Here is a 26,128-nt window from a genome sequence, read left to right on the forward strand (position 1 = left end):
AAAAAAAAAAAAAAAAAAAAACAGATACCTAATATATGTAATATGATATGTTATCTTTCTCCTATATATGTGTATACACTTACATACTGTTTTCCTTAGATTTTTTTCCAATCCTGTGCATCTCTATTCATTGAAAAAATGTATTAACTTTTTCCCGTTTTTAAAATTCACTATATTTTTTGTTTTTCTTACTTTATGAAGACTTATTTTGCTTTTCCCTAGTTTCTTGAGTTGACTGTTCAGTCTCTTATTTGTGACTTCATAATAAAACTCCAAAGCTACGCATTTGTTTAGAATAATTCTGACTACATCCCATTCATTTTTAAGATAGTGTGATACCAATCTTGATTTTCCTCAGTAATCTGCAATTGTAGTTTATAGTTCCTCTTTGACACAGGTGTATTTAATTTTTGTTTTCTTTATATTAGCATTTGCTTTTATTTCAAATGTTTTTTAGTTTGTTTCATTCTTTTATTTTTAATTTCTAGATTTATTACATGCAATGTGACCTGAATAATAATTTCTGCTTTCTTAATAAGTTTTTTTCATAGTTTTAGCTATAACAAGTTTTTATAAAATGACTCATTGTTTGAAGAACACTGTTCTTCAAGGGCAAAAAATCATTATATCAATTTTGGCTTAACAACTTGTATGATTTATATGCTAATTTATTTTTTTCTGCTTCACTAACCAAAGACTAAGAGCATTATATTAACCACCCACAATTGTTGTGGTTTCTGTACTTTCTCCTGAAATTTTTCTACTCTACTATCTTACTTTAACTTCCCTCATGTAATTTTTTAAAGTACAAAATTAATATATGTTTACAATCAATGTATGTTTATGTAATGGTGTACATTTTAATGTATGTATGTGCGTATAAAATCTGCCCTTCTGCTTGAAGAAAAACTGACACATTTAACAAAATTTACTTTACTTGAGCAAGAAAATGTTCTTGTAACTAGGCAGCATTCTAGACCCAGCATGTTTAGAATACCTAATGCCCCTACATATGCAGATTTTATTTATAGCCAGAGATAAGGAAGTGACATACAGAAAACAATCTTATTGGCCACAGGCAGCATTTACCTGAAGAGGTCATATTTTTACATCTTTCATCCTCTGATTAGCTGGAGGTTCAACATGTATGATCAAGATTCAGTTACTTAGTTACAAGGGTTAGGTTATTGCCTGCTTGTGTATCAGGCAGCTTATATTTCCCAGAGGCCAATTTGGTCTAAGCTTACTGTTCAAGTATAGAGGCTGGTTAAAGTAAGTTTATTTTGTTTCAGCACTCTTCTTTTCTTCAGGGGGCTAGCAACTCTAAATCATTTAGAGTGTATCCTTCCAGACCATGTTTGTATGTCTTGTCATTTTATTAACTTTGAGACTGTCTTTTCTTTAAAATATTATATAAGTAATACATTAATGCATATGTACACTTACATATATAGTACATAGCTTTTGTTTTCTTTCTTTTCTTTTTCTTTTTTTGGTCTTTCCCAGTACCAGGGATCAAACGCAGAACCTTGTTTTTGCAAGGCAGGCGCGGCACCACTGAGCTAAATCCCCAGCCCTGGAAATATAGCTTTTTTTATAGTACTGGGGATTGCATCCAGGGCCTTTGTACTGAGCTACCTGCCCCCAGCTCCTTTTTTATTTTTATTTTGAAGCAAGACCTCTTTAAGTCACTAAGTTTCCTAGATTGAGCTTGAATTTGTGATCCTCTTGCTTCATCCCGAAATAGTTTTTTTTAATGAGTGTGGATTTTATGATATTTTTGTTTTTTTGAGTGGGTCATGCTATACACATTGGTCTGTAATTTTCTTTTTTCTGTGGAGATCAATTCTAAGTAGTGCTCCCATCTAAGTATTGTATAGATATACTACATTCTTTTAAACTGATCTGTAATTCTATTACATGAATGTAGTCTTTATTAACCAGTTCCTTTGAGAGACCTGATTCATTAATTTCCAACAAGATGAGATCATTTGCATATTTTCAGTTCATTTTTTTTCTTCTGCTTTTAGTTAAAAGAATCTAGGCTTTGAGATCCAGATTATTATTATTGGTTAATACATTGCATTCAATATGAAGAACAATGCTTCACGTTTCTAGGTGTGGGTCTTTTGCTTAATTTTGTCTGTTATATTGTGAGTCCTTTTAATTTTAAAATTCAGTCTTTCTTTGGCTCAGAGAAAATTTTATGTTATTTCTTTGACCTTAAAAACCTTCTACCTTTTTTTATTTTTTCCTCTTGTTCTAGTAATTTTTAAAAATAAACTTCTGTCAAAGGCTGGATTTTAGTAGTTAGCAGAGAGAAAGAGAGCCATTCTGCTACATATGAAATACCCACTCAGAAGCAGGTTGTCTACCAACACCAGGTTCCCCAGAAACATGTTTCCTGACAGGTGAGAGGGTGACCTGCTTTCTACCATACCCAGTTTCCTAGGATGAAGGATTCTCCACACCCAGACCTGGTCTGGGCAAATGGCTGGGATGGAAATGGGCAGTCATATAGCCTCTGTTAAGGCAGAACGGGGACACTGGCTATCCCATCTCAACCAAGGCTCCCAGGTTTCTAGCCCATTTTCTCCTTTTCAGTGTGTTTCTCTTCAGAATCTGTTCAGTATGTCTCTCAAGTTTTCATTCATTATCTTAACTTTAACTTTTCACTTCTGGGAGAATTTCTTAAATTTGGCTAAGGAAACAATGATTTGTTTTTTGGCCTGATCTAATGTGCTGTCTTACTGTCTCTATTACAGCTTTCTTTTTTTTTCCAGAAGTTAATTGCTCTTCATCAGGTTTTCTAGATCCTGGTGTTGTTTTTTCATAGATTTAGTGTCTTAACAGATCTTTTTGAGAATATGCATTTTAATAGTTTATTCTAGTTGTTGGTAGTGAAAAAATCTTATAGGTAGATACTTGTAAAATGTTTTTCCTTTAAAAGTTACTAGTTCTTTTACATATATGTGGTTATTTTTTTCTTCATCTTTGTAGATGTTCTTTGAGTTTTAGTATTTGAGATGGATTTTATCAGATTTGTTTTCCTAGATTTTCTATACTTTTGATTTATTTATCACTTGCCCTTTGTTTCTGACTATCTCCAGATAAAAACAAGCATTTATGAAGAATTGAAAGACTGTTCTAGGTAGAGGCAGTTGTGAGGGAGGGAGAGAATATTGCTGCTCTGCTGAGGGGGCATTTTGTCCACATTTGTTGGAGTTGCTTGAAATTATATGGAGTACTACCATTCTTCCCCAAATGTCCCAAAATCTCTCATTTGAAGCATGATGCAGAAAGGACTGAAAACCATATCATGTAAGAAATAGAGAAAGTCACATAACTTACATATTTATTTATGGTGCTGTTCATCAAACTCAGGGCCTTGTGCTGGCCAAGCAAGCACTCTACCACTCACCTACATTCCCAGCCACCAAGTTTTTTGGTCTAAAATGGGGAAGAGTTATAGGAAATATAACAAATGTCTTCAATAGATGAAGGGTTATAACAAGAAGGATTAGAGTTCTTCCGTGTAGTTCCAAATGGTAGAATCATGTTGGATGGGTATTGTCTTACATTCATTGTTAAGAAGGAGAATTGTCGTAACTGACAGCTATTTTAAATTATATTGACTGTAGATTTTAACTATACATTTATATATTGTCCACATATTTATGTTATCATTTGAGACCAGCATGCATGCATGGGAGGAAGCAAGCACCTACCTGGGGTACTAGAATGATCTGTGTAATTTCTAGCAGTATCATTTGCTCACAGAAGCTTTATCCTCACAGAATTCCTGGTTTTCATTTCTGACCTCTTCTTCTGTTTTGTGATTACCTGACCACACTTTCTTGATATTTATGTGGTAGTCATCTTTCATTTGCACGAGTTCTTCTCATCTAGTTATTATCATATAATATTCCTTTGGGCGGTGTGGTAGGCAATTCCCAGAACCCGTGGATTTGTTATCTGACATAGTAAAAGGCAATTAACATCGCTAATCAGCTGAATTTAAGACAATGGAGCTATCCTAGACTATGATGAGCCCAGTGTAATTACAAAGATCCATATATCTATGGAATAGGGATATAGAAGGTGATGTAACAAGAAAGATTAGGCTAGTTATTGCTGGCTTTGAAAGTGGAAGAAGCTACAAATCAAGGAATTTCAGATGCCTCTAGAAGCTAGAAAAAGCAAGAAAATGGATTCTCTGCTAGAACCTCTAGAAAGGAACACAGCCTTGCTGATTTTTTTTAGTTTTAGCTCAGGGAAGCCCCTTTTGGATTTTTGACATCTGGATCTAAAATATCATAAATTAATGTTGCTTTGGACCATTGAGTTTATGGTAATTCATTACAGCAGTAATAGGAAGCTAGTACATGTTTCTGAGAAAATCAAGGCCATATTCCAGGAATAGATAGAACTTCTTGTGATCAGAAAATTAATATGTGTATTGCTGGACTGTTTTATTCAACCATCTTCTGATAACCATTTGCCTATACAAATACACATTCATTTCTCCGGCGCATGTCATTGGTCATCTAAAGTTCTAGTCAATAAAGGTAGCCTCTACAAAATAAGACCCAATAGAGTGAAGCTTATAGGGAGGATGATTTCATCCAAGATGAAAAATTTTCTGTTAAAACCACTAAAAGAGATATTGGGCCATTTTTTTGTGAAGCAGGAGCTAAGTATTTTATGGAAATGATAGAGAATATTCATGTATTAGTTGAGGTATTGAAGTAGGGTAGCTTCTATTGTTTTTGAATCCTACTGAGGAGCTGGGAGGAAGAAGTATCCCTGAGGATTGATGGATTTTCTGTGTATAAAGGTGGAGTGTGACTCAGACTGTGTTTGCTAAGCTGTGCATTCTATGGTGGTGCTATACCTTCCATATAAAGTTATTATCTACTTGATTATATGTGTGTTTGAAGAATTGCACTCACCCAAAGGTACCCTTTTTAAAAATTCTACAAAGATGCTTTATTGGGCCAGCATAAACCAAGAGACTAGGGCTATAGCAGTTTCCTGGAGTCACAGAAGCCAAAACAATGATAAATTAGAAAAAAAATTAGCAAAAGAAAAGAGGGATCATATTACTATTTCTTTAATCATACTCTGGTTTCTCCTATCCTGTAGTCATCTTCAAAATTATGCTGTTGGTACTTGCTCCCTGTCTTAGTTACTTTCTCATTGCTGGGACACAGTACCTGACACCCACAAGTTAGAGAAGGAAAGATGTATTTTAGCTCACAGTTGGTAGAGGTTTCGGTCCATAGTCAATTGGCTCCAAGGCAAGACAGCATGGCAGAGGGGCATCACACAAGAGAAAGTGTATGGAGGTCAGGCAGAAAGCAAGAAGCAGTAGCATCGGTCCTCCCTTTCCTTTTTATCCCACTCACACTATAAACCTATTGATGGGTACCACCCAGAATTGGCTGTCCCATTATCCACACCCAGGACTATGCTAATCCAATCAGTGGAATAATTTAGTTAACATCTTTAATCCATATTCATACACCCTAGATCCTGCCACCTCCAAAAAGCCCTACCCATGAGTACATGAGGCTTTGGGGCGCACATCTAGATATAAGCCATAATACTCCATGTCAGTATATTCTAATAGTATATCTAACTAGGGAAAGGAACTAATAAATCAATATTCTAATGAATATGTGTAGTTTAGAGTTAAACATGATCTCTTTTAAGAGTTTTCTGTAGAAGTTAGTAATAAAAGGAGGGAAGCAATAATCTACACATTAGAGATTAAGGTAGGAGTATGTCCCCTCAATATGCTCAAAGCGAAAGCGAAGTGTCTCTCCTGCTTGGAATACTTGTCATTTACCCAAATATATAAAGACAAATAGTGCTAGGGTCCTCAAAAGCATGGGAGATATACATAGGCATCTTACCAACTCAGCTTTTGCATAACTAGCAGAGTCCTAGTTGGCCAGGACCAACCTTGTTGCCACAGATAGTACTGGTGGTGAGATCTGCCTGGAGATGGGCTCCATACACTATCTGCATTCTTGTCCTCTCTTTTTATTCTTCCAGATGAGCTTTAACATGAGACATGAGACCCTGTACTTGGCAATGAAACTGGTGGATCATTACCTAATGAAGGAACTGTGCAGGAAGCACAAGCTACAACTCCTTGGTTCTACTGCCTTTCTGATTGCAGCAAAGTTTGAGGTGAGTCTTGAGTCCCTAAGGTGTGGAGAGAACTAACATAATCAGGATTCCATTCCAAGCAGATAATTAATACATATATGTATTTTTATGCACACACATAATGCACATGTACATGTATGCACACATTATGTGTATATGGATCTGTGTGTATCCAATTATAGATACAAATAATATTTTCCTTTCAAATTTTTTGTTTAACTCAGCTGGTACTGGTTGGCAGTGGTGGTGTATTTATTTTCTGGCATCAGCAAGATTCTTCTCTTTCCTCTTTGAAGAGTTGTTATATGTATATGTCCCTAATTAAACGGGTAGTTCTTTTTAAAACCTCCTTCTGCCCCATGATTTTCTGCACCTCCTCTTTGTTTTTTTTTTTTTTTTTTTTTTTTGGCATCGGGGATTGAACTCAGGTCCTTGTGCTTGCGAGGCAGGTGGCAGAACCACTGAGCTAAATTCCCGGCCCCTCCTTTTCTTGTTGTACCAGCTCCATGCCTATTTAGTGGTGTCTTGATCTGCATATAGAACAAAATATTTCCAAACCATGGTGCTAGGGATATTCAAGAGAAAATGACTTAGAGGAGAAGGCAGTGAGTCAGATGATCCAGGTAAAGTTGTTATTTTTGAAGTAGTGGTATAAATGCCAGTAGCTGGTCTTTTCTTCACGACTATAATCTCTCTAGCTAACTTTTCTGATTCTTTTCCTTTTCCTAGGTGTTAACTGAACTTGTTCAACTGCCCCTTTTTCTTCAGAAAATCTGGTTGTTTGAAAACAGGATTTGTGAGCAGAGAAGTAGAGAATTTTGTTGAGATCAAAGAATTTTAGAACTGTGTTTTTATTTAGTCGTGTGCTGGTGTTATAGCTTAGAATTTAAAAGTTCCCTAAATGTCTCACATTTGGAGGTGAGCATGGTTAGGGTGGATGAGTTACTGGGAACACAACTTGGAAGGCTGTATTATCATTCTTTGCTCCTTCCTTCTCTCTCTGCTTCTTGGATGCCATACAGTGAACAGTTTTCCCCTGCTATGCTGTTCTACCATATCATTTCTGCTTTGGAGCCAGCTGGCCATGAACTGAATCCAGTGAAACTTTGAGCCAAAATAAATCTCTCCTCCTTTAAATTGTGGGTGTTGGGTATTTTGTTCCAGCACCAGGAAAGTGACTAGTAGAGAAAATTGACAATAGGAGTGAGGTCATTGCTTTGACTAGACCTGGCTATGTAGTTTAAAAGTCTTTGGAAATGGTTTTTGAGAGGGATTGGGGAAGATTTGGAGATGTGGGCTAGATGAGTTCTGAAATGCTATAAGCATAGATTGAGGATACATTCTGATTGGAGCTAGGGAGACCAGAGTACTAACGGGAGTATGCACAGTAAAGGCCAAGCTCAAGAGGTTCCAGTTAGGAACCAATGGGAAGAACTCCAGTGGTAGACTAGAGGCCTTGTGTGTTATACTCTGGTAAAAAAATTGTCTACATTTTGCCCACGTCCTGAGATCCTGTGGAAGATGGAGATTGAGGGTGGCAGACTAACTCATTTGGAAGAGGAAATTTCAAAGCGGCTCAAAGTTGAGGCTGCAGCATAGATACTGCTGGCTGCTTTTAGCCAGATCTGTACTGAGAATCAGGAGCAAACTGTAGAGCTGAATGATTTTTTAAAATTTTATTAGTACATTTATATATAAATAATGATGACATTAGTGATAGGTAATTTGTAAGGTTTGTAGTTTTGCCAGAAAGGAAGTACTTGCAAAGAAGATCATGATTGCCAAAAAGATTCGTATTAAAAAGAAGCCAAGTATTTTTTTTTTCAGCTTTAATTGAGTTTATTGGTACACTTTAGGGATACAGTACAGTTACATTCATTGTTGGGATCTTGTACCTCTACATGAAGTCTTGATTCTCATTTTTTCCCCTTACCTCTGCTCTCCCTTCACCCCCTCCTCCCCTCCCCATCTACAAACACTTTATTTTCATCTTTTCATTCTCTCACATTTTTTTCTTTTCCCTTTTTACTCTTCCCCTACGCATCCCACCTTCCCTACACCTTTAGCTCCTTTCTTCCTATTTCTAAATGTCAGTAATCTTATTAGAATCTTATGCATTTTATACAAGGACAAAAAGAAAGATATTTTAAGAGCAACTGAGAAATCAGCAACACTATAAACCTTTCATTTGAGAAGAGTGTCCCTGGGATGCTTTGCTTATTCAGGGCTGCCTAGGGAAGTGTATCCTTGAGTTCAGGCATCCAGCCACTCAGAAACTGCTAATCCATGGACCAAGGGAGGGCAGCTACTGATGAAGTTGGTGGCTGATCTTGGCATATGGTGCTAGTTTTTGAGGCATCCAGAATGCAAAGGTTATGCGATCACAGAAGCTGCTACTCAGATTTCAGAAGAAGGCCTGAGAGGCCAGGCAGAAATCTGTGATAGTCACATTTCCTGCCAGGAGCTCATGAGAGGGCAATGGATAAAGCTGTGAGAGTGAAGGTGTAATGGAGACCCTAGGAAGTTGGAGATGCCAGGAACGTGGAACACTGTGAAGGAATGCTGCTGGCAGTGAGTGAACCCAGACCAAGAGAGAAGCCATGTGGGCTGCAACCAGTAAGGCCATAGGGGCTGGGCTATCCAAGCCCTTTGGAGCTCACATCTCACCAATACCTGCCCCGGGGTTGGACATGCAGCTGTATGATTTAATATTTGACCTGCTGGCTTTCAGCCTTGCATTGGTCTGATTTCTTACTGATTCCTTATTTCTCCCTTTTGGAATGGGCATGTTTACCCTGTGCCCTTGTATGTTGAGAAGTGGTTAACTTTTTTATTTTTCTACAAGCTCACAGCTAAGAATTTGCTTTGAGTCTCAGAGACTTTGGACATGGACTTTTCAGCAGTGTTGGAACTGTTAAGACTTTGCCAATTCTCAGAGATGGACTAAATGCATTTTGCATAAGATGGTTATGAGACTTTTGGGGGCCAGAGGCAGAATATTATTGTTTAGATATAAAATGTTCTTAAGCTATCTCACTTCTAGACGTATAACCTGGTTGAAAAGAGTGGATCGATGAGTGCATATCTTGGAAGGGTATGTTCTTGTCCCTGGATCTTCCCTTCTCTGCTTTTTGGCTGCCATGTGTTGAATAGCTTTATTTGCCATAATGTTGTCCTGTGCCCCATTTCTGCCTTGGCGCTAGATGACCATGGCCTGAATCTACTGAATCTGTAAGCCAAAATAAAGCTCTTTCATTAACTTGTGGGTGCTAGGTCTTTTGTCCTAGCAATGGACTATGCTGTAGCAAGGGAGACTCATATACTGGCCTCATATATTGGAGATACCCTATGCCTTAGCCTCAGTGTTGAACCCTGGTCAATAGAAAGAGGAAGGGTGAACAGAGGAAGAAGGGAAGAAAAGTGGGGGGTACTTCATAACAAATCTTAGTACCAGGAATATTTGTCATATGATGGCCAGGACGAAGCCTCTACTAAATCCTGTGGATGAGCTGTGTCTTCTTTTCATAGAATTAAAATACACCAGAATATTTTATGAGGGGAATTGTGGAGATCGGATGAGGAGAGAAGAAAGGAAGGAGTAGGAGATGAGCCTGACCAAGTCACTTACCCTCACTGGACCTCAGTTTCTTTTTCTACAATACCAAGTTGGTCCGGTTTGTGATCTGAAACTATTTGAGGGGAGAAATGGAGGATGGGAAGAGAATCAGGGGTTTTCTTGCCTGCAATGGTTTCCCCAAATCCAAGCTTCAATCTCTAGAGAATAGGAGATGGGAAAGCACTCCAGAGCAGTGGTTCCTTTAACTCTCAGCACCTCCCTATCCTGCCCCATGAACATTCTCTCCATCTCTGGCTCCCTGTGATGAGAAAGTCAACTTAAAGGAGGAAAGTTTGTTTGGATTCATAGTTTTGGAGGTTTCAGTCCATGGTCAGCTGGTTCCATTACTGCAGTCCTGATATTAGCCAGAAACATCATGGCACAAGGGCGTGGCAGAGGAAAGCTGCTCACTTTGTGGCAGCTAGAAGCAGAGAGAAAGAGGGGAAAGAGCCAAAGAAGGGGCTGATGATATATATCCTTCAAAAGCATCCTCCGTCTCTTAATAGCCCATCGATTCACTGAAGAGTATACGGCCCTCATGATCCAGTCACCTTCCCAAATTCCCAGCTCTGAACGCGTGAGACTTTTGGGGGACATTTTAGATCTAAACTGTAACACTTTCCTTTTGTGGTCTCTTTCCTTCCTCTACCAGAACAGACCATAGATCTCCCATTCCTGGTTCTCACTCATTAGGAGGGAAGATTGCTGCTGTCAGGCCCTGTGCCCTCTTACATGGCTTCTGCCACTGTAAGAATCCATGCCATTAGGCTATGTCTGCCTCTGATGGTGGTGCACTTTTACAGCAGGCCTCCCTCTCATTTCTCTGCTTTTGTTTTTCTGTTGAACCACTCAGATCAACCTGAAACTGGCTTTCAGAGCTTCCCTGAAACCGTGTGGGGTGCAATATGATTGCCTCCTATCTTTTACCCTGCTTTTCCTCTGCCTCTCGTTAATAAGCAGAGAGGAGAGAGCCCTCTGCCTGGTTGTGACTGCTTGTTCTCTCACCCACAGGAGCTCCTTCCACCTTGTGTGGATGACTTGCTGTATGTCTGTGATAATATATATAAACGACACGAGATGATTGCCATGGAATTGAGCATCCTGAAAACCCTTAACTTTGACATCAACATTCCTGTTGCCTATAATTATCTGCGCAGATATGCTTTGGTAAGAGGGAGGGGGCATTTCTTTGTTTTCTACTTCTGTGCTAGTCTTCTTGATCCAGAGAGACTGTGAATTTTCTAACTTAAAAGTTGGCAGTCTAAGCCCAGTGTGGTGGCACAGCCCTATAATCTCAGCACTCTGGGAGCCTGAAGTAGGAATGTCACATGTTTAAGCTCAGCCTGGGAAACTTGCTGACTTACTGTGACCCTGTCTCAAAGTTAAAGGGAGGGGTACTAGGGTTGTAGTTCATTACAAAGGCCCCTAGTTCAATCCCTAGTACTGAAAACAAATAACTGTCTTTATGAAGCAATGGAGGAGAAGGCACATTACAGATTTCCACAGTGTACCTTAAGATTTCAAGATAAAGGCAGAGTTGGGCAAGGGAGAAGAATCTTTGATTAGTAGGGGTACATGAGAAATTTTGGGGGAATTCTGACTATGTTCTTTCTTTCTTGAGTATTGGTTTCAGTGGAGGCCACATTAAATTATTTGTTATATCCTCCAAGTGTGTGCTGTGTATTTTTCTCTATGCTGTATGTTATATATTTTTTCAAATAAGAAAAGCAAAGGGGTGGTTTTGGAGCATGGAACACTTCTAGGATAGAATGGGGTGCAATGTCACAGTTGGGAGAGTTGAACTTTTCCAAGGATGGCTTCTAGAGGAAGTAGGAGGGTACAAATTCAAAAATTTCTTTTAAAATCCTAATGATTGCAAATCTCACTGCTAATTTCAAAATCTCTTTATAAGGAGTCTGTTTTTGCAGGTAAGGACTACAGGGTAAGTCCAGTGGCAGGAGAGGTACATTGTTCAAGCAGAGAGCTATTTACATGAGGGGTGGGATAATTGGAGGTGGTGTCTTCTACTTGGCATTATTTTTTTGAATTTGTTGTTGAACAAGTCTTTTTTTGCTGTCCTTAGTGTCTCAATGTCAACATGAAGATACTGACTTTGTCTCGCTTCATCTGTGAGTTGACTCTGCAGAAATATGACTTTGTCCATGAGAGGGCTTCCAAGCTAGCTGCTGCCTCTTTCCTCTTGGCTCTCTACATGAGTAATCTCAAAAATTACGTAAGTAGTTATGATAGGAGTAGGGGTTGTATAAACTGGGGCTCTGGGAAGCTCTTAGAGTGCTGTTTTGCTATCTTTTCTCATTGCTTTGGTAAAGTACACCCACAATTTAAGAGAGGAGAGGTTCATTTTTGCTCATGTTTCAGTCCATGGTCAGCTGGCTCTAGGGCAGGACAGTATCTATAGCACAGGGGCATGGAGGAGGAATGGTGGTTTATATCATGGCATCCAGGAAGCATAGAGTCAAGGGAACCAAGAAAGGAGATAGCCCCTTCCAGGTCATGCCTGCAGTGACCTGTCTCACCTGACCAGAACCTACCTCTTAACAGCAAGTCAACTCTAAACTCCCATAATCCAGTCAACTTCCAAAGGTCCTGACTATGCAGACATGAGACTTTTTTTATTAGTACGTGTTTGAAATTCATGGCAGTTAACAGTCATCTTGGGGAGTGGTTATATGTACATACCATAGTTTATTTTTTATCTTATTTTATTATTTTGGTACCAGGAATTGAACTCAGATCCTCGTGCTTGGGAGGCAAGTGGCAGAACCACTGAGCTAAATCCTGGCCCTTATTTCTTTTTTTTAATCCCCTTCTCCTTCCATCCCTCTCCCTCCCTCCTCCTTCAATTCCCCCATCCTATTTTTTCACTCTTTTCTGTTTGTTTGTTTGTTTGTTTGTCTCTCTCTTTTGAGAGAGGATATCACTATGTAGTTGAGACTGACCTGGAACTCACTATGGAGCCCAGGCTGGTCTCAAACTCACAGCAATCCTCCTGCCTCAGCCTCCCAAGTGCTGGGATTACAGGCATGTGCCACCATGCCCAGCCTATTTTTCATTCTTACTGATATTTTTAATCTTAGCTCATGTTATAACATAATGTTTATGTTAATTGAGGTTATTAGATTCCTGTACATGGCATGTCTTTATTCTACTTACTTACCTTTCACTCCTGACCTCTCACACTTCTCCCCTTGGACCACTTCCCTATTGCAAGAGATCCATCTCCTTGTCCCCTTCTATCCATCCTTTATTACTCATTGTTGTACTTTGCCTCACTCAAATGACAGATACCATACGGTGCATAAGCTTGTGTGTCTGGTTTACTTCACTCAAAATTATATTTTCTGGATGCATCCATTTTTCTAGAACTTTCTCAAATCTATCATTCTTTATAGCAGAGTGGTATTCCATTATATATAGATACTACTTTTTTAACCAGTCATTTGTTGTTGGGTATACAGGCTGTTTCCAGGATTTAGCTATTACAAGTTGTTGTGCTATAAACATTACTATGCATCTATTACTCTAGTACGATGTCTTAAACTCTTTAGGGGAAGATACCTAGCAGGGGGATCACTTGAGTCATACGGAATGTCTAATGTCAGTTCTCTGAGAAATCTCCATACTGATTTCCATACTGGTTGTAGTAGTTTACATTCCCCTTAATAATGAAGGAGGGTTCCTTTCTCACCACATCTTCTTTACCCAGCCTCCAGTTGATGGGCAATTGGGCTGTTTCCAAGTGTTAGCTATTACAAACTGTGCCACTATAAACATAGGTGCGCATATATCACTGTGGTATGCTTCTTTTAATTCTTTTGGAAAGATACACAGCAGAGGGATGGCTGCATCAAATGGAAGCTCTAATCCTACTTTGGTGTTCTATAATCATCACTTACTTGTATTTTAACCACTTAGTTTAACCAAGCATCACACAGTCAGCATGTTTGTTCATGTATTGACTATCCTAAGTTTTGCTCAGGCGGGTGTCTTTTTTTTTTTCCAGACAAGGTCTCACTAAGAAGTTCAGGCTGGCCTTGAACTCATTATGTAGCCCAGGCTGGCCTCAAACTTGCAGTGATCCTCCTGCCTCAGCCTCCCAAGTGCTGGGATTACAGGCATGCACCACCATGCCCAGCTGGCAGGTGTCATTTTATACAGTTGATTCTTACATTGAATAAATTTGATAAAACTGTCATTTTATATTTCCTGTTATAAAAATAAACAAAAATATGCAATTTTTGGTCATCCCACATTTAAAGAATTGGACTCATAAGTAGTTAAACTCTTTCCTCATATTTGCTAAATGTTCTTTTATGGTTTCTGTAAGCATGTTGGTATGCAATCTTCTAGATTTACTCCGAGTTCAGTTAGCCTTAGAGAGTTTTTCTTGTCATCTGGTAGCTAGCTGCTGGATAGTCTTGTCTTATTTTCTTTTTGGCTTTCTGTGCTCTTTATCCTACTTCACTATTTTGTTCTCAGTATCAGACACTCTGTGTTTACACTGGTCATTTCTGCAATGTATGAATTATATACTACTTTTTTATTTTGATAGGGTCTCACTCTGTAGTTCAGGTTGGCCTTGAATTCACTATATAGTCCAGGCAGGCCTCAAACTCATAGTGATCCTCCTGCCTCAGCCTCCGAGTGCTGGGATTATAGGCATGTGTCACTGTGCTCGGCTCTATACTACTTTTTTATTTGAAGTATTTCTGTCTGACATCTTTTTGAGGATTTCAGATCCTTTTTGAATCTGTTGTTCAGTTTTTTAACTGTTTTTGTTTAATTTGTCCAGTTTTTAACCTATTTCCCTGAAATTCACTGTGGGCACATTGAATGAAATTGCTGTGAATGTTTGGTACATGTCCTCTTTGAACTCATTTATTCTCTTCATCTGTTCTTTGAACGTTTCATAGATTTTTGCTACTTGGTATTTGTTTTCTTCTCTCTTTGTGTTGCCTTGCTCTGCTTTTAAGAGAGCTGAGGGGAGGGGGTCGGAAATGTTCTGTTTACCTACGTCTCCATTCTCCTATGTGTACCTGTGTTTGTTTGTTTGTGTACATAACTTTTAAAAAACTATATATGGCCCCCTCTCTCTGTCCTCTTTGTTTGGGGGTGTTATGCAGGTTGAGAACTGAAGAAGTGAGGAAAGTTTGTGGCTTGTGTGGAGATTTTGAGTAGGATGTTGCATCCCCAGAGTAAATTTCAGCTTCGTATGTCCAGTGCTAGTATTTGCTCCTTCTGTTAATTCCTTTAAGTGATTTCAACTCTGTCTCCTTGTTTTGCTGAAAGAATTACTTATGGTTATAACAGTCTCCACGGATTCAGTCTTAGAACGCTTTATATGATAGTCCTTGCAGCTGTGCTCCTCCCTTTGTCTATTCTCTAAGCATTGTGACAATTTATTATTTGTGGTTTTTCTTCATTGAGATCTTCATTAGTAGGGGGAATGGGGAGTGGTTGTATGAAGAGTGTTAGACACTTAAGGGAGAGATTTGAAGTGTGGAGTAGTGGTAAATGAGAAGAAAAGGTTGATGGGTCTGATTTTATTGGAGTACTGTGAGTTGAGTTGGAGAGTTTTCAGTTTTCAGAGGATATCTCGTGGGGGCAGGGGTGAGATTTGGGAGAAAGGGTGTTTACTTTGTGGCTGAGGGAAGCAAGTTGTCAGAACTTGCTGAGAGTAGGACAGTAATCTAGCTAAGATATGGAAGAGTCAAAGGCTTCGGATGGGGGGCATCGAGGAATTAATAGAGAAGATAAGGAATGACTGTGAGGGAGCTAACTGTGGGGAATTTAAAAACTTGGGAGGGGGAGTTTACATGTTTGGGAAACGAATAAAGAAATATATTGACAATGTTGTCTGGGGTGGGGGTTGAGGTGAAGAAATAGCCAGAGAGCTGAGATGAGGGAGATAACGTAGATACCTGTTAGATCCGAGGCAGTGAAAGAACAAATACACAAAAGCAACAACCCAACAAACACAGAAAAGCATAAAAGAATATAACATAACCCCACATTACAACATAAATCAAGGAACATAGAAAAACTTCAACCTATAAAATATCTGATGGGAACACAGATTAAATATTCCAAAGAGATATTGCATATGTGATCCCCAGTAGCTTCACACACCAGGAACTCTTGTGATCCCTCTACCATAGCACAGGAGCTGTCTCAAAGTCAGGACTTCTTCCAGCTAGGTTGCAGGCATTCTTGTAGTCTGATCCATTCCAAGTTTGGGGTTAGGAACTTTTGTTGTCCCTCTCTCTCGGTGCGATGGTGGATTGAGCAGACAAGTTCACTGGCACAAAATTGTTCAGAGTCAGGATTATTCCTATGCAATCCAGTTAGGTACAGTAGTAACAAGCTAATTTGTTACAGTGCTATCTATTAGGTCCAGTTGAGATGAGACCATGTTTTGGGTCTCCCTTTAGCCTGGAGAAGAAATTCACAGGTATAGTGTAACCATCATAACAATCCAAGTCTTGACACACAGCTAATGTGCACTAAATTTTATGGCTGTGTCTCCTCTAATGGTGAAAAGGAGCATTTAACAGTAATTTTATAGAATTAGTTATCTAAAACCCAGGAGGTTGGGGACTAGGTAATGCCAGAGAGGGCTAGAGAAGAGAAAAAAGAAAATTAATTTTTTTCTTTATTTCCTTCTCTTTAAGTCCTTTGTTCTGTGGTATAGGAAAAAGGAAATAGGAAGAAGGCAAAGGTTCCTAATAATGGTAAGTGTGTGTTGTGTATTTAGCTAGGGATAAGGGTAAATCAAATAGAAAATTGGTAGTGAGAAATAGGGATGGGAAAAGTTGCTATGATTGATATAAATATTGATAAAAAGTTAAAGAGACAAAAAATGAAAAGGGGAAGTAGAAATAAAAGAAAAATTGGGAATAAATAAGAAACAAGAGAAACAATTTATTCCTTTCCCTTCTTTCCTTTCCCCTACCCCTCCCACCTCAAAAATGAGGTGAAGAGATATGGATAACAGTAGGAAGGCTATAAAGGGATATAGGAGCATTCCTTATCCTGTATTAACTATATCGGGGGCAAAAATACAGGAGAAAGAGAGCCACACATATGCAGACATGCTCTTAAAAGAAAAAAAGGGTGAAACAATGGAATAAAAGTGTGGGGTAAAATGTACAGAAGGAGGAAAATAGCAAAGAATAAACATTTAAAAAAACTTTAAGTAAAATAAAAATTAATACAATCAAAGAATAGTAGAAGAAAGTTTTCGATTGCTTTGGATGTGTGGCTCTTTTCCTTAGGCTAAGGTTAAGGAGTGGAGCTCAAAGCAGAACATGTCTCTGTTCACACTGCAAGTCTAAGGTGGGAATCTGCCCTGAGAATGGAGCTGGGCGTAGATAGACGCTTACCGTGGGAACGCAGTGCCAATATGGGCTCCTAATCCTGTGTAACTCAGGCTGAACCTGGCCACTGACCACAGCAACCTGGTCTGTGTTCACCACCCTTGCCTCTTTCCCTCATCCACTTCAGGAACTTGGCAGTGTGAATTAGCCAAGGGGCTGCTGCTCTCGAACACAAATTCAAGCATTCAGCCCTTTCCTACCATGGCATCTCTGCCGGTTCCTCCTCTGTGGCTGTAGCTGCAGGCACTTGTACTGAGATCACTAATCTACCATTGACCATGGAAAGCCATTCTGGAAGCAATGTCCTGGGCTTTCCCCGCTATTTCTAATTTGAGGTGGTTCTTTAAGTCCCAATTTAGTTCTTTGGTTCTCCATGAGCAAAGAAAGTTGTTTGTTTTATTTTACTTCCCATCTGATTCTTAGCAGCACTGCATGGTCTCTCTATGGTGTGATCTCTTTCTTCTGTATCACTCAATCCCTTGTGGTTCCCAGGTTGCTTTCACTCACTTGGATTCCTCTTTCAGCTATTGTTTTCCAGACTCTATAGACACTTTGTCCTGGAGAAGCTAAGTTGTTGGCACTCATTGCTCTATTTTGGGACCCTCCCAGATGAGCCTTTAAGGGGACACCTGTATATGAACCCTAACATTCCATCCCTCTTCCCCTAAGACTCATGTGCATCTCTTTATGCAAATTGGATTTAGCCTGTCTCTAAGAGTCATGGGGACTCTGGTACCTTGGTACTGGGTATCGAACTTGGGTCCTTGTGCTTGCAAGGCTGACGGCAGAACCACTGAGCTAAATCCCCAGCCCTAAGAAGTTTACTTTTTGTTCATTTGTTTTGGTACTGGGGATCGAATTCGGGTCCTTGCACTTGTGAGGCAGGCGGTGGAACGACTGAGCTAAATCCCTGGCCCTTAGAATCATGATGCTTTTTTTCCCTCATTGAGTTTATTGGTACATTTTAGGTATACAGTACAGTTACATTCATCATTGGGATCTTGTACCTTTACATGACAGGTCTTGGTTCTCATTTTTTCCCTGCCTTCTCTTCACCCCCTCTTCCCTTCCCTATTTACAAATACTTTATTTCCATTTTTTCATTTTCTCGGTTTTTTTTCCTTTTACCTTATTAAGAATCATGACTCTTAATAGTTCCAGCATTGATGAAAAGTCCAGGTCCAAAGTCTCCTCAGAGACTCAAGGCAAACTCTTATAATATGTGAGCCCCTACATACAATGGCTCAGAGTAAATGTTCCCATTCCAAAAGGAAGGAAAAGGGAGATAAAAAGGAATGGGCCAAAGTAGGGCCAAAGTAGGGCTGAAATCAAGGAGGGCAAACATTAAATCCTGTAGCAGTGAGATGTGAACTCCAGAAGGTTTCAGTGGCCCCACCCCTATGGCATTGCTAGTGATTGCAGCCCTTATGGCTTCTTTCTTGGGCTGACTTTTCTCACGTCTAGTGGCTTTCCTCAGATGTTCCATATTTATGGCTTTTCCACTTCCTGGGATCTCCACTGCACTTTTGCCTTCATTCTTACAACGTCATGCACTGCCATCTCAGAGGCATACTGCTTAACTTCATAGGACTACGGAAATCTGGGTAGATACCTTCCTGACCCTGCAATTCTTGTATTCTCACTCACCATGTGAGTGACACGAAGGTCTGCCACTGGTTCCAGCAGTAGCCAGGCTCCTCTGATTGCAGCTGCAAGGGTCTCTGAGTGCCTGGGTAGCTGACACTGTGAACTAAATCCTGGTGAACATAGTCCCTAGGCATCACTTATTGAACAGGGTACCCAGTGGATCTCTTCTCAATGTAGTCTTCTACTTTTGCAACCTGTACAACAGAAGAACCTGTAAAAGGTAGGATCTTGTTGATTCGTGACATTCCCTCAAGCCATTTTTCCTTGTCCTGATCCAAAGTACTTTGCTTTTTAAAAATGTTAATCTTCCCAGCAACAAAGTTCTCCTCTGCTCCATCTTTGTAGATGCTTCCTCTCTGATAAAATTAAAAACTTTAAATGTTTTTTCCTGTTTCTCACAGTAGATCTCATTAAAAGTAACAAGCAGTACTCATGCTATAGCCTGAACATTAGTCTACCTTGAAATTTCTTCTGCCAGATTAATCACTTTTTCCTGCTTAATTTCTGTCTCCTACATTGTCTCAGATCATAAGCAAAATGTAGATAAATTTTCTGTCAGAGTATAGCGTACATGGTCTAGAGTTCAACTGCAATGGAGTCCTTGTTCCTAGCAGAAACTTTCTGAGCCTTATCTTTTCCACCTGCATTTTAATCAACATTCTGGTCTCCTGAGTCTCACTAGAATCTTCCATCAAAGCTTGGCATAAAGCACTTTAGGACTTCTCTAGACAGTATCTCCAAATATTTCCAAACTCCTACAAACCAGTTCCAACAACTTCTGAACCATATGGTGAAATAATCACAACAACCACTCCACTTTTTGGTGCCAAATTCTGTTTTAGTCACTTTCTCATCACTGAGACACTATTCAGTACCACAGCTTAAGGGATGGAAGGTTTATTTTGACTCACGATTAGAAGAAGTTTCAATCCAGATACTGGCTTTAAGGTTTAGAATGGCACTGTGAGCGAGGGCCCGGGCAGAGGAAAGCTGCTCACCTCATGACATCCAGGAAGCATGGAGTCAGAGAAGGGATGAAGAGGGAAGATAAACCCTTCAAAGTCATGCCTCCAGTGACTTGTATCTTCTGACTAGACCCCATTCCCAACAGCAGGTCAAGTAAAAGTCCTCATAGTCTAATCACCTTTCAGAGATCCCGCCTATGATCTCATGAGGCTTCAGGGTACACCCAGATATAACCATAATAGTGACAAAATTGTCACATACTCACAGTTAGAAGTATTTAGCACCTGGATAACTGAGGAGCAAGGGTTCCCACAGCAATGGTTTTGAAATATTTTATTTCATTTTTCTTAGTCACTAACTCTTTGTTCAAAAAATGCTTCCCTGAAAGCCTAAGACTAGTCTACTTGTCATAGAACCTAGGGTGAGCTCATATCCCTGACCTCATTCTACCCCCTTTTCCTTATAGTCCGCTCTGCAAACTTCCCTGAGGAAGCTTGTTAAAATAGAATTTGAAAAGCACTACTGAAAAATAGCAAAAGCATTTGCCTATGTATATAATAGGGCACTTAGAAACATGACTATAGTTCTGTCCTGAAGAGAAAGGTCTCCAAAAGCTTTTACTCAAAAGGAGTAAAACTCATATGTGATTCTTTGTCAACTTTATAAAAAGTTGTAAATAAAAGCAACTTTAGGAGCTTTGGATTCTTACTGATGTGTAACATACAATCTAATTGGGTAGAATATGCTCACAAGTACAGTACTCCTCAGCCCCTCCTATCCAGAAATCCTAGCCATTACTGATGGTAAAAACCTATATGCTGAGAAAGATCTGCATAACTGTTGTGTGAACCTGGGTAAGTCATATTGAAATTTCTTGGGACAGAGAGACCATTCAGGAATTCGCAGTGATTATAATGAAAAGCATTAACAATCACAGTGGCTAGCATTTATTGACCCTCTGTCTCTCTCTCCCTCTCCCCCCTCCTTCCCCCTCCCAGTCTCTCTGTCTTTATGTGGTGGGGGGATTGAGTCTTAGCTCTCTTATACATGATAAGCAGAAGAGACCCACTTTATGCTAGGGCAACGAGGGCTTTTTAAGAAGCAAACTGACATGCTCCTTTTTGCCTGCTTTGGAAGTAATACTGGTGTAGCAGTATAGAAGGACTATTAGATGAAGGAGACTATCCAGATAGGAACACCAGTGAGTAGGCTATCGTTAATAGGCCAGGTGAGCATTGAGGGTCTGCACTACCACAGTGGCACTGTCTAATCTTACTTAACATGCCCAGTATACTGTTAGTCTCTGTTCATCATGCTGATGACTGACCTTCCTGGCAATGGTTTCAAAACAATATTCAGGGGATCCCTGGGTTTCCTGCAGAGGTGTCTCAGGGGCCACCATATAAAAAAGACTGGTAGGCTTCTTAATCCTCATCCCTACTTCCAAGTAAAATGTTTGGACTTTCACATAAGATACTTGAAAGAGCTCGGGAATAATAGAACAGTTTTAGGAAAGTACTGACTTATAAAAAACTCCTTTTCCTTTCTCTGCTTGGTCAACTCTTACTTGACTTTCAGTAACCATTACAGATGTGCCCACCTCTGTAAAACTTTCCGTGACTCTCCAAGCCAGAGTTCATGTGTCTTGCTGCTCTCTTCCTCAAGAAGCCCATGTCCACTTCCATCACAACACTGACTGTACATTCTTTTTCCTTAAGTTTATTGGTACTGTTTAGGTATACAGCACAGTTACATTCATCATTGGGACCTTGTACCTTTACATGACAGGTCTTGGTTCTCATTTTTCCCCTTATCCCTCTCCTCCCTTCACCCCCTCCTCCCTTCCCTATTTACAGAGACTTTCTTTCTACTTTTACCTTTTCTCAAATTGTTTTCTTTTCCCCTACCCTTCCAACTTTTCCTACTCCTTTAGACCTTTTCTTCCTATTTCACATTTTCAATTATACAATTTGAATCTTATTTACACTTTTAGTTTTTCACACCAGAGAAACTATGTACACGTGTGTCCTATTCGTTTCACTTAAGAGTATGGCCTCAATGTGCATCCATTTAACTATGAATGACTCTAGTTTCTCTTTCTTTATGGCTGGAGTAGTACTCCGTTTTATAGAAAAACCATTCTTCTTGAATCAGTCTCCAACTGATGGGCAATTGGGCTGTTTCCAAGTTTTGGCTATTACACTCTGTGCTGTTATAAACATGGTGAGCATATATCACTGTGATATGATTCTTTTAATTCTTTTGGAAAGATACCCAGCAGAGGGATGGCTCGGTCAAATGGAACCTCTAGTCCCAGCTCTTTGAGGTATCTCCATATTGATTTCCATAGTGGTTGCACCAGTCTGCACTCCCACCAACAATGGAGAAGGGTTCCTTTCTCCCCACAACCCCGCCAACATTTGTTATTGTGTGATTTCTTGATAGCAGCCATTCTTTCTGGGGTGAAGTGGAATCTCAGTGTTGTTTTCATCTGCATCTCTCAAAAGACCAGTGGTGTTGAACATTCCTTCATATATTTATTTGCTGCTTTTACTTCTTTGTCTGAGAAATGTCTATTTATTTCAGATGCCCATTTTTGAATGGGGTCTTTATAGTTGGGGGACCTGATTTTTTTGAGTTCTTTATATATTCTAGATAATAGTTCTTTTTCTGAGGAGAAGCTGGTAAAATTTTTTTTCCACATTGTAGGTTGTCTCTTAGATCTGTTGGTGGTTTCTCTTGCAGTGCAGCTTTTTAATAAGACAAGATCCTACTTGTCGATTGTGCTAGTTCCTGTGCTAATCCTGTGAGGATTTTTTTTTCATAAAGTCTTTTCCAATGCCAGTGTATTCAAGAGTTCTACCTAACTTATCTTCCAGAAAGTTTAGTGTTTCTGTTTTAATATTGAGATCTTTAATCCACTTGGATTTTAGTGTAGTGCATGGTGAAAGATAGGAGTCTAGTTTCAATCTTTGGCAGGTTGAAATCCAGTTTTTCCAACACAGTTTATTTATTTTTTATTTATTCATTGTTTTTCCTCATTGAGTTTATTGATACATTTAGGTATACAGTACAGTTACATTCATCATTGGGATCTTGTACCTTTACATGACAGGTGTTGGTTCTCATTTTTTCCCCTTGTCCCTGCCCTCCCTTCACTCCCTCCTCCACAACACAATTTATTGAAGAGGCTCTCTTTCATCCACTGAGGATGGTTGGCTCCTTTGTCAGAGATGAGGTACCTGACCATACATTTTGTAGCCTCTGTTTGCATGTTTCTCTCCTCCTCTAGACTAGACTTCTGAAGGGCAGGTGCCTTATTCATCTTTGTATTCCCAGAATCCTACACCGAACTTAGAAATATTAATTTTAGCTAGCATTTTGGGGGCATTTATTATGTGCTATACTCTATTCTATGTGATTAATGTATTCTTTTCATTTGTAATGATCCCCATTTGGCAGAGTGGAAAGCCATGAAGTTAAATCAGTGGCTTCCAGCCATGCTATTAATAGAAGTATACTTTATTTATTTATCTGTCTGTCTGTCTATCTATCTATCTATCTATCTATTGGTTTTTTGAGACAGGATCTCACTTATGCAGTTCAGGCTGACCTTGAACTAGCTATGTAATCCAGGCTTGCCTTAAATTCACAGCGATTCTCCTGCCTCAGCCTCTGGAGTGCTGGAATTACAGATGTGGGCCGCCACGCCTGGCTTAATACTGGCATTTAAACCAAAGCAGTCTGCCTCTAGAAAAGTTGCTCTTAATCATTACTATCTTGCTTCAGCCACATAATAAGCATTCTTACATTTGAGCAAGAAAATGTATAAATTAAATGATGGTCATTAGGGCTAGAGATGAGAAGCGGCTTTTATTTTCTGTTTGATGCTGAGTTGAGACGCAAAATTTCTTGTGGGATTTGTTTGGCCATTGACTATATGCCAAAGAGTAAGTAACATATAAAATCACTCCTGTACTTTAGGACTTTGATGGATTTCAGCTTACATGAACATCTGTGATCAAGGCTAACATCTTACTGATGCATATAGCCATTAGAAAAGAGTTTAATGGAAACCTATTCCAGATATGAGTCTGCGATGTTTTAAATATCATCCCTGCCTAAACCATAGATGGTAAATTTGGGCTTGGGACAGCAGAGATGGAGGGGTAGTCTTCTGTGGCAGACTTAACTATTCATGCTTTTTCCTCCAGGCTCCTCTTTTGGAGTTTTGCAGTGGCTACATGACCTTTGAGCTTCACCCTCTGCTTAGAAAGCTGAATGTCATGCTGACTTGCCATTATTGTGATAAGCTCAAGACTGTATATAACAAGTATTCTCAGATGTAAGTACCAAGCCACAGATGAGGTTGGGTTTGTGTTCATTCTTGGGGATGCTTTCAAACATTACACACAGATTACTCTAACTTAAGAGAAATGCTTTTTGTCTTCCTTTCTGCTTTGGGGTTAAAGCAAGATAGGAAACCAAGGGCTGTATGTCCCACTTGTACCACTTGAAGTCTGTTTGGCTTTGGCCTATTTTATACTGATCTGACTTTTCTTTCTTGTGCAGAACATTCTTTGAAGTCACCAAAATTCCCCCCTTGGACATAGCGACGCTGGATGAGATTTTTGCTTACTAATAGAGCTGCGGTTCCGGCACTTTAGCAGCAGGCATCAGGGCCAGCCAGACGTACCAATAGGCTATATTTATTCTGTGATTGAATTTGTCTTTTATATACTTTTCTTCATTTTTCCCTCTCTTTGTTTGTCTTTTTCCAAATGACAATGTTGTATTTATTTAAGTGTTTGTTTTATAAAAGAAAAGTTATTTTGTTTTATTTGACTAGAAATTTAATAAAAAAATGGTGGTTGTTAAAATGGCTCATCTTCCTTCTTAATGTTCTGGAGCCCTATGCATAGCAGAAGAAATTTTTCTCCTGCTGGTAAAGTCTGTGCCTGGAGGTCTAGCTTATCTAATTTCCTTCTCAGTTTGCTTGCTTTGCTTAGATGATGAAACAACGGTAGGGATATGGAGTTTATTCTAAATGTAGTTCTACTTTTATAGTTAGCTTTTTGAAGTCTGAATTTGAAAAAAACTTGTTTGGAGTCATGCAATGAAATCTTTTGGCTTTGGACTTTCTGCTAAGGAAATTTCTAGTTGTGAAATCAGCAGAATGTCCCATGAATGCAAGCATCGCTTGTTCAATCTCATCCCTAAAACTTTAAATTCTGCTCTGTCTCTCTGTATCCTATTCTTGGGGCGATGTATACTGGGACAGTTATTCATTTATTGGGAGAGGAGGTGAATATCCACTGTGCTACTCATTTAAGAGCCACTGCTTCAGTCCCACCTATAGGACAGCAGTAATGTCTGCCACAGCTGAAGAATGCCAGGACTCTCTTCTCTATTTGTGGCTGGCTACTGTCCTGATTGATCTGTGGCCATTTGGTACCACTCATCAGTTCTTCTGAATATCAGCCCTGGGGTGGACAGCTGGTAGAGAGGGCTGTCAATGTAGTTGTTTTGGAGAAAAGCCCTCCCCATGTAGCTTTTCTGATGGGTTTTGACAGAAAGGCAAGCACGAGAAGCCCTTAGGTATCATTTAATCAATTTCCTATTCTGCTTCCAACTTTGCTTTGCCTCACAAATAAGACATCATTAGGTTCCTTCCTGCCCCATTCCAGTGCACTGCAAATGACTGAAGGGTAGAGCTAGAGAGGTCCAAGATGCTTGGCAGCGATTGTGCTAGCATAGCCAACTTTGCATAAATATTTGGAAAACACTAACTTCAAAATCTCCAGCCTGGCTAAAATGAAGAATCTTTTGAGACAAGGTTTCATTATGTAGCCCAAGTTGGCCTCGAATTCGTAGTTATCCTCCTGCCTCACTGAGTGCTGGGATTCCAGGTGTGTGCCACTACGCCCAGTTAAATGGAGTATCTTTTGCCTGCTCTTTAATTCTGGAGCTTCATATCAGGGGAAATAACCCTGCTATTTAGTGGCCCTAATGAACTAATCAGTCATATTTATTGCTGCTGTTGCTATTCTCTCAAAGTTTCTTACTCTCATCGCTGCTTCAAAAGATAGATATTTGTATCAGTCAGGGTTCACTAGAGGAACAGATTTTATGTATATTAGGCTTATGATACCTGCCTGTAGAACTGGAGCTCACTGCAAAACCCTGTGTGAGTCTGTATCAGGAAGCCAAAGGGTCTGCTGGAAGGCTGGAGACAGATGTCCAAAGGCGATGGCAAAGACTGGAGTTGCTCTGAAGAAGGAGAAGCAAGACTTCCTTCTTTCTCTTTTATTCCATCCAGACTACA

At 39.5% G+C, this 26,128-nt stretch overlaps 1 protein-coding gene across 3 annotated transcripts in view; it reads left to right on the top strand.

The window, feature by feature from the left end:
* Ccnb3 (cyclin B3) overlaps window positions 1–24,554 on the top strand; it is a 96,774-nt gene extending 72,220 nt beyond the window's left edge. For all 3 annotated transcript variants that reach the window (XM_010606298.1, XM_010606297.2, XM_010606300.2), the window contains exons 8-12: window positions 6,061–6,198; window positions 10,805–10,960; window positions 11,877–12,026; window positions 24,018–24,148; window positions 24,376–24,554. In XM_010606298.1, the coding sequence (XP_010604600.1) occupies window positions 6,061–6,198; window positions 10,805–10,960; window positions 11,877–12,026; window positions 24,018–24,148; window positions 24,376–24,445 (645 nt within the window). In that variant the 3' untranslated portion in view covers window positions 24,446–24,554. The remainder of the gene's footprint in view (window positions 1–6,060; window positions 6,199–10,804; window positions 10,961–11,876; window positions 12,027–24,017; window positions 24,149–24,375) is intronic.
* Window positions 24,555–26,128: the final 1,574 nt, after the last annotated feature.

This window comes from Fukomys damarensis, unplaced genomic scaffold (assembly GCF_012274545.1).
Source record: "Fukomys damarensis isolate Sample0158 unplaced genomic scaffold, DMR_v1.0_HiC HiC_scaffold_39, whole genome shotgun sequence".
NCBI classification, from domain to species: Eukaryota; Metazoa; Chordata; class Mammalia; order Rodentia; family Bathyergidae; genus Fukomys; species Fukomys damarensis.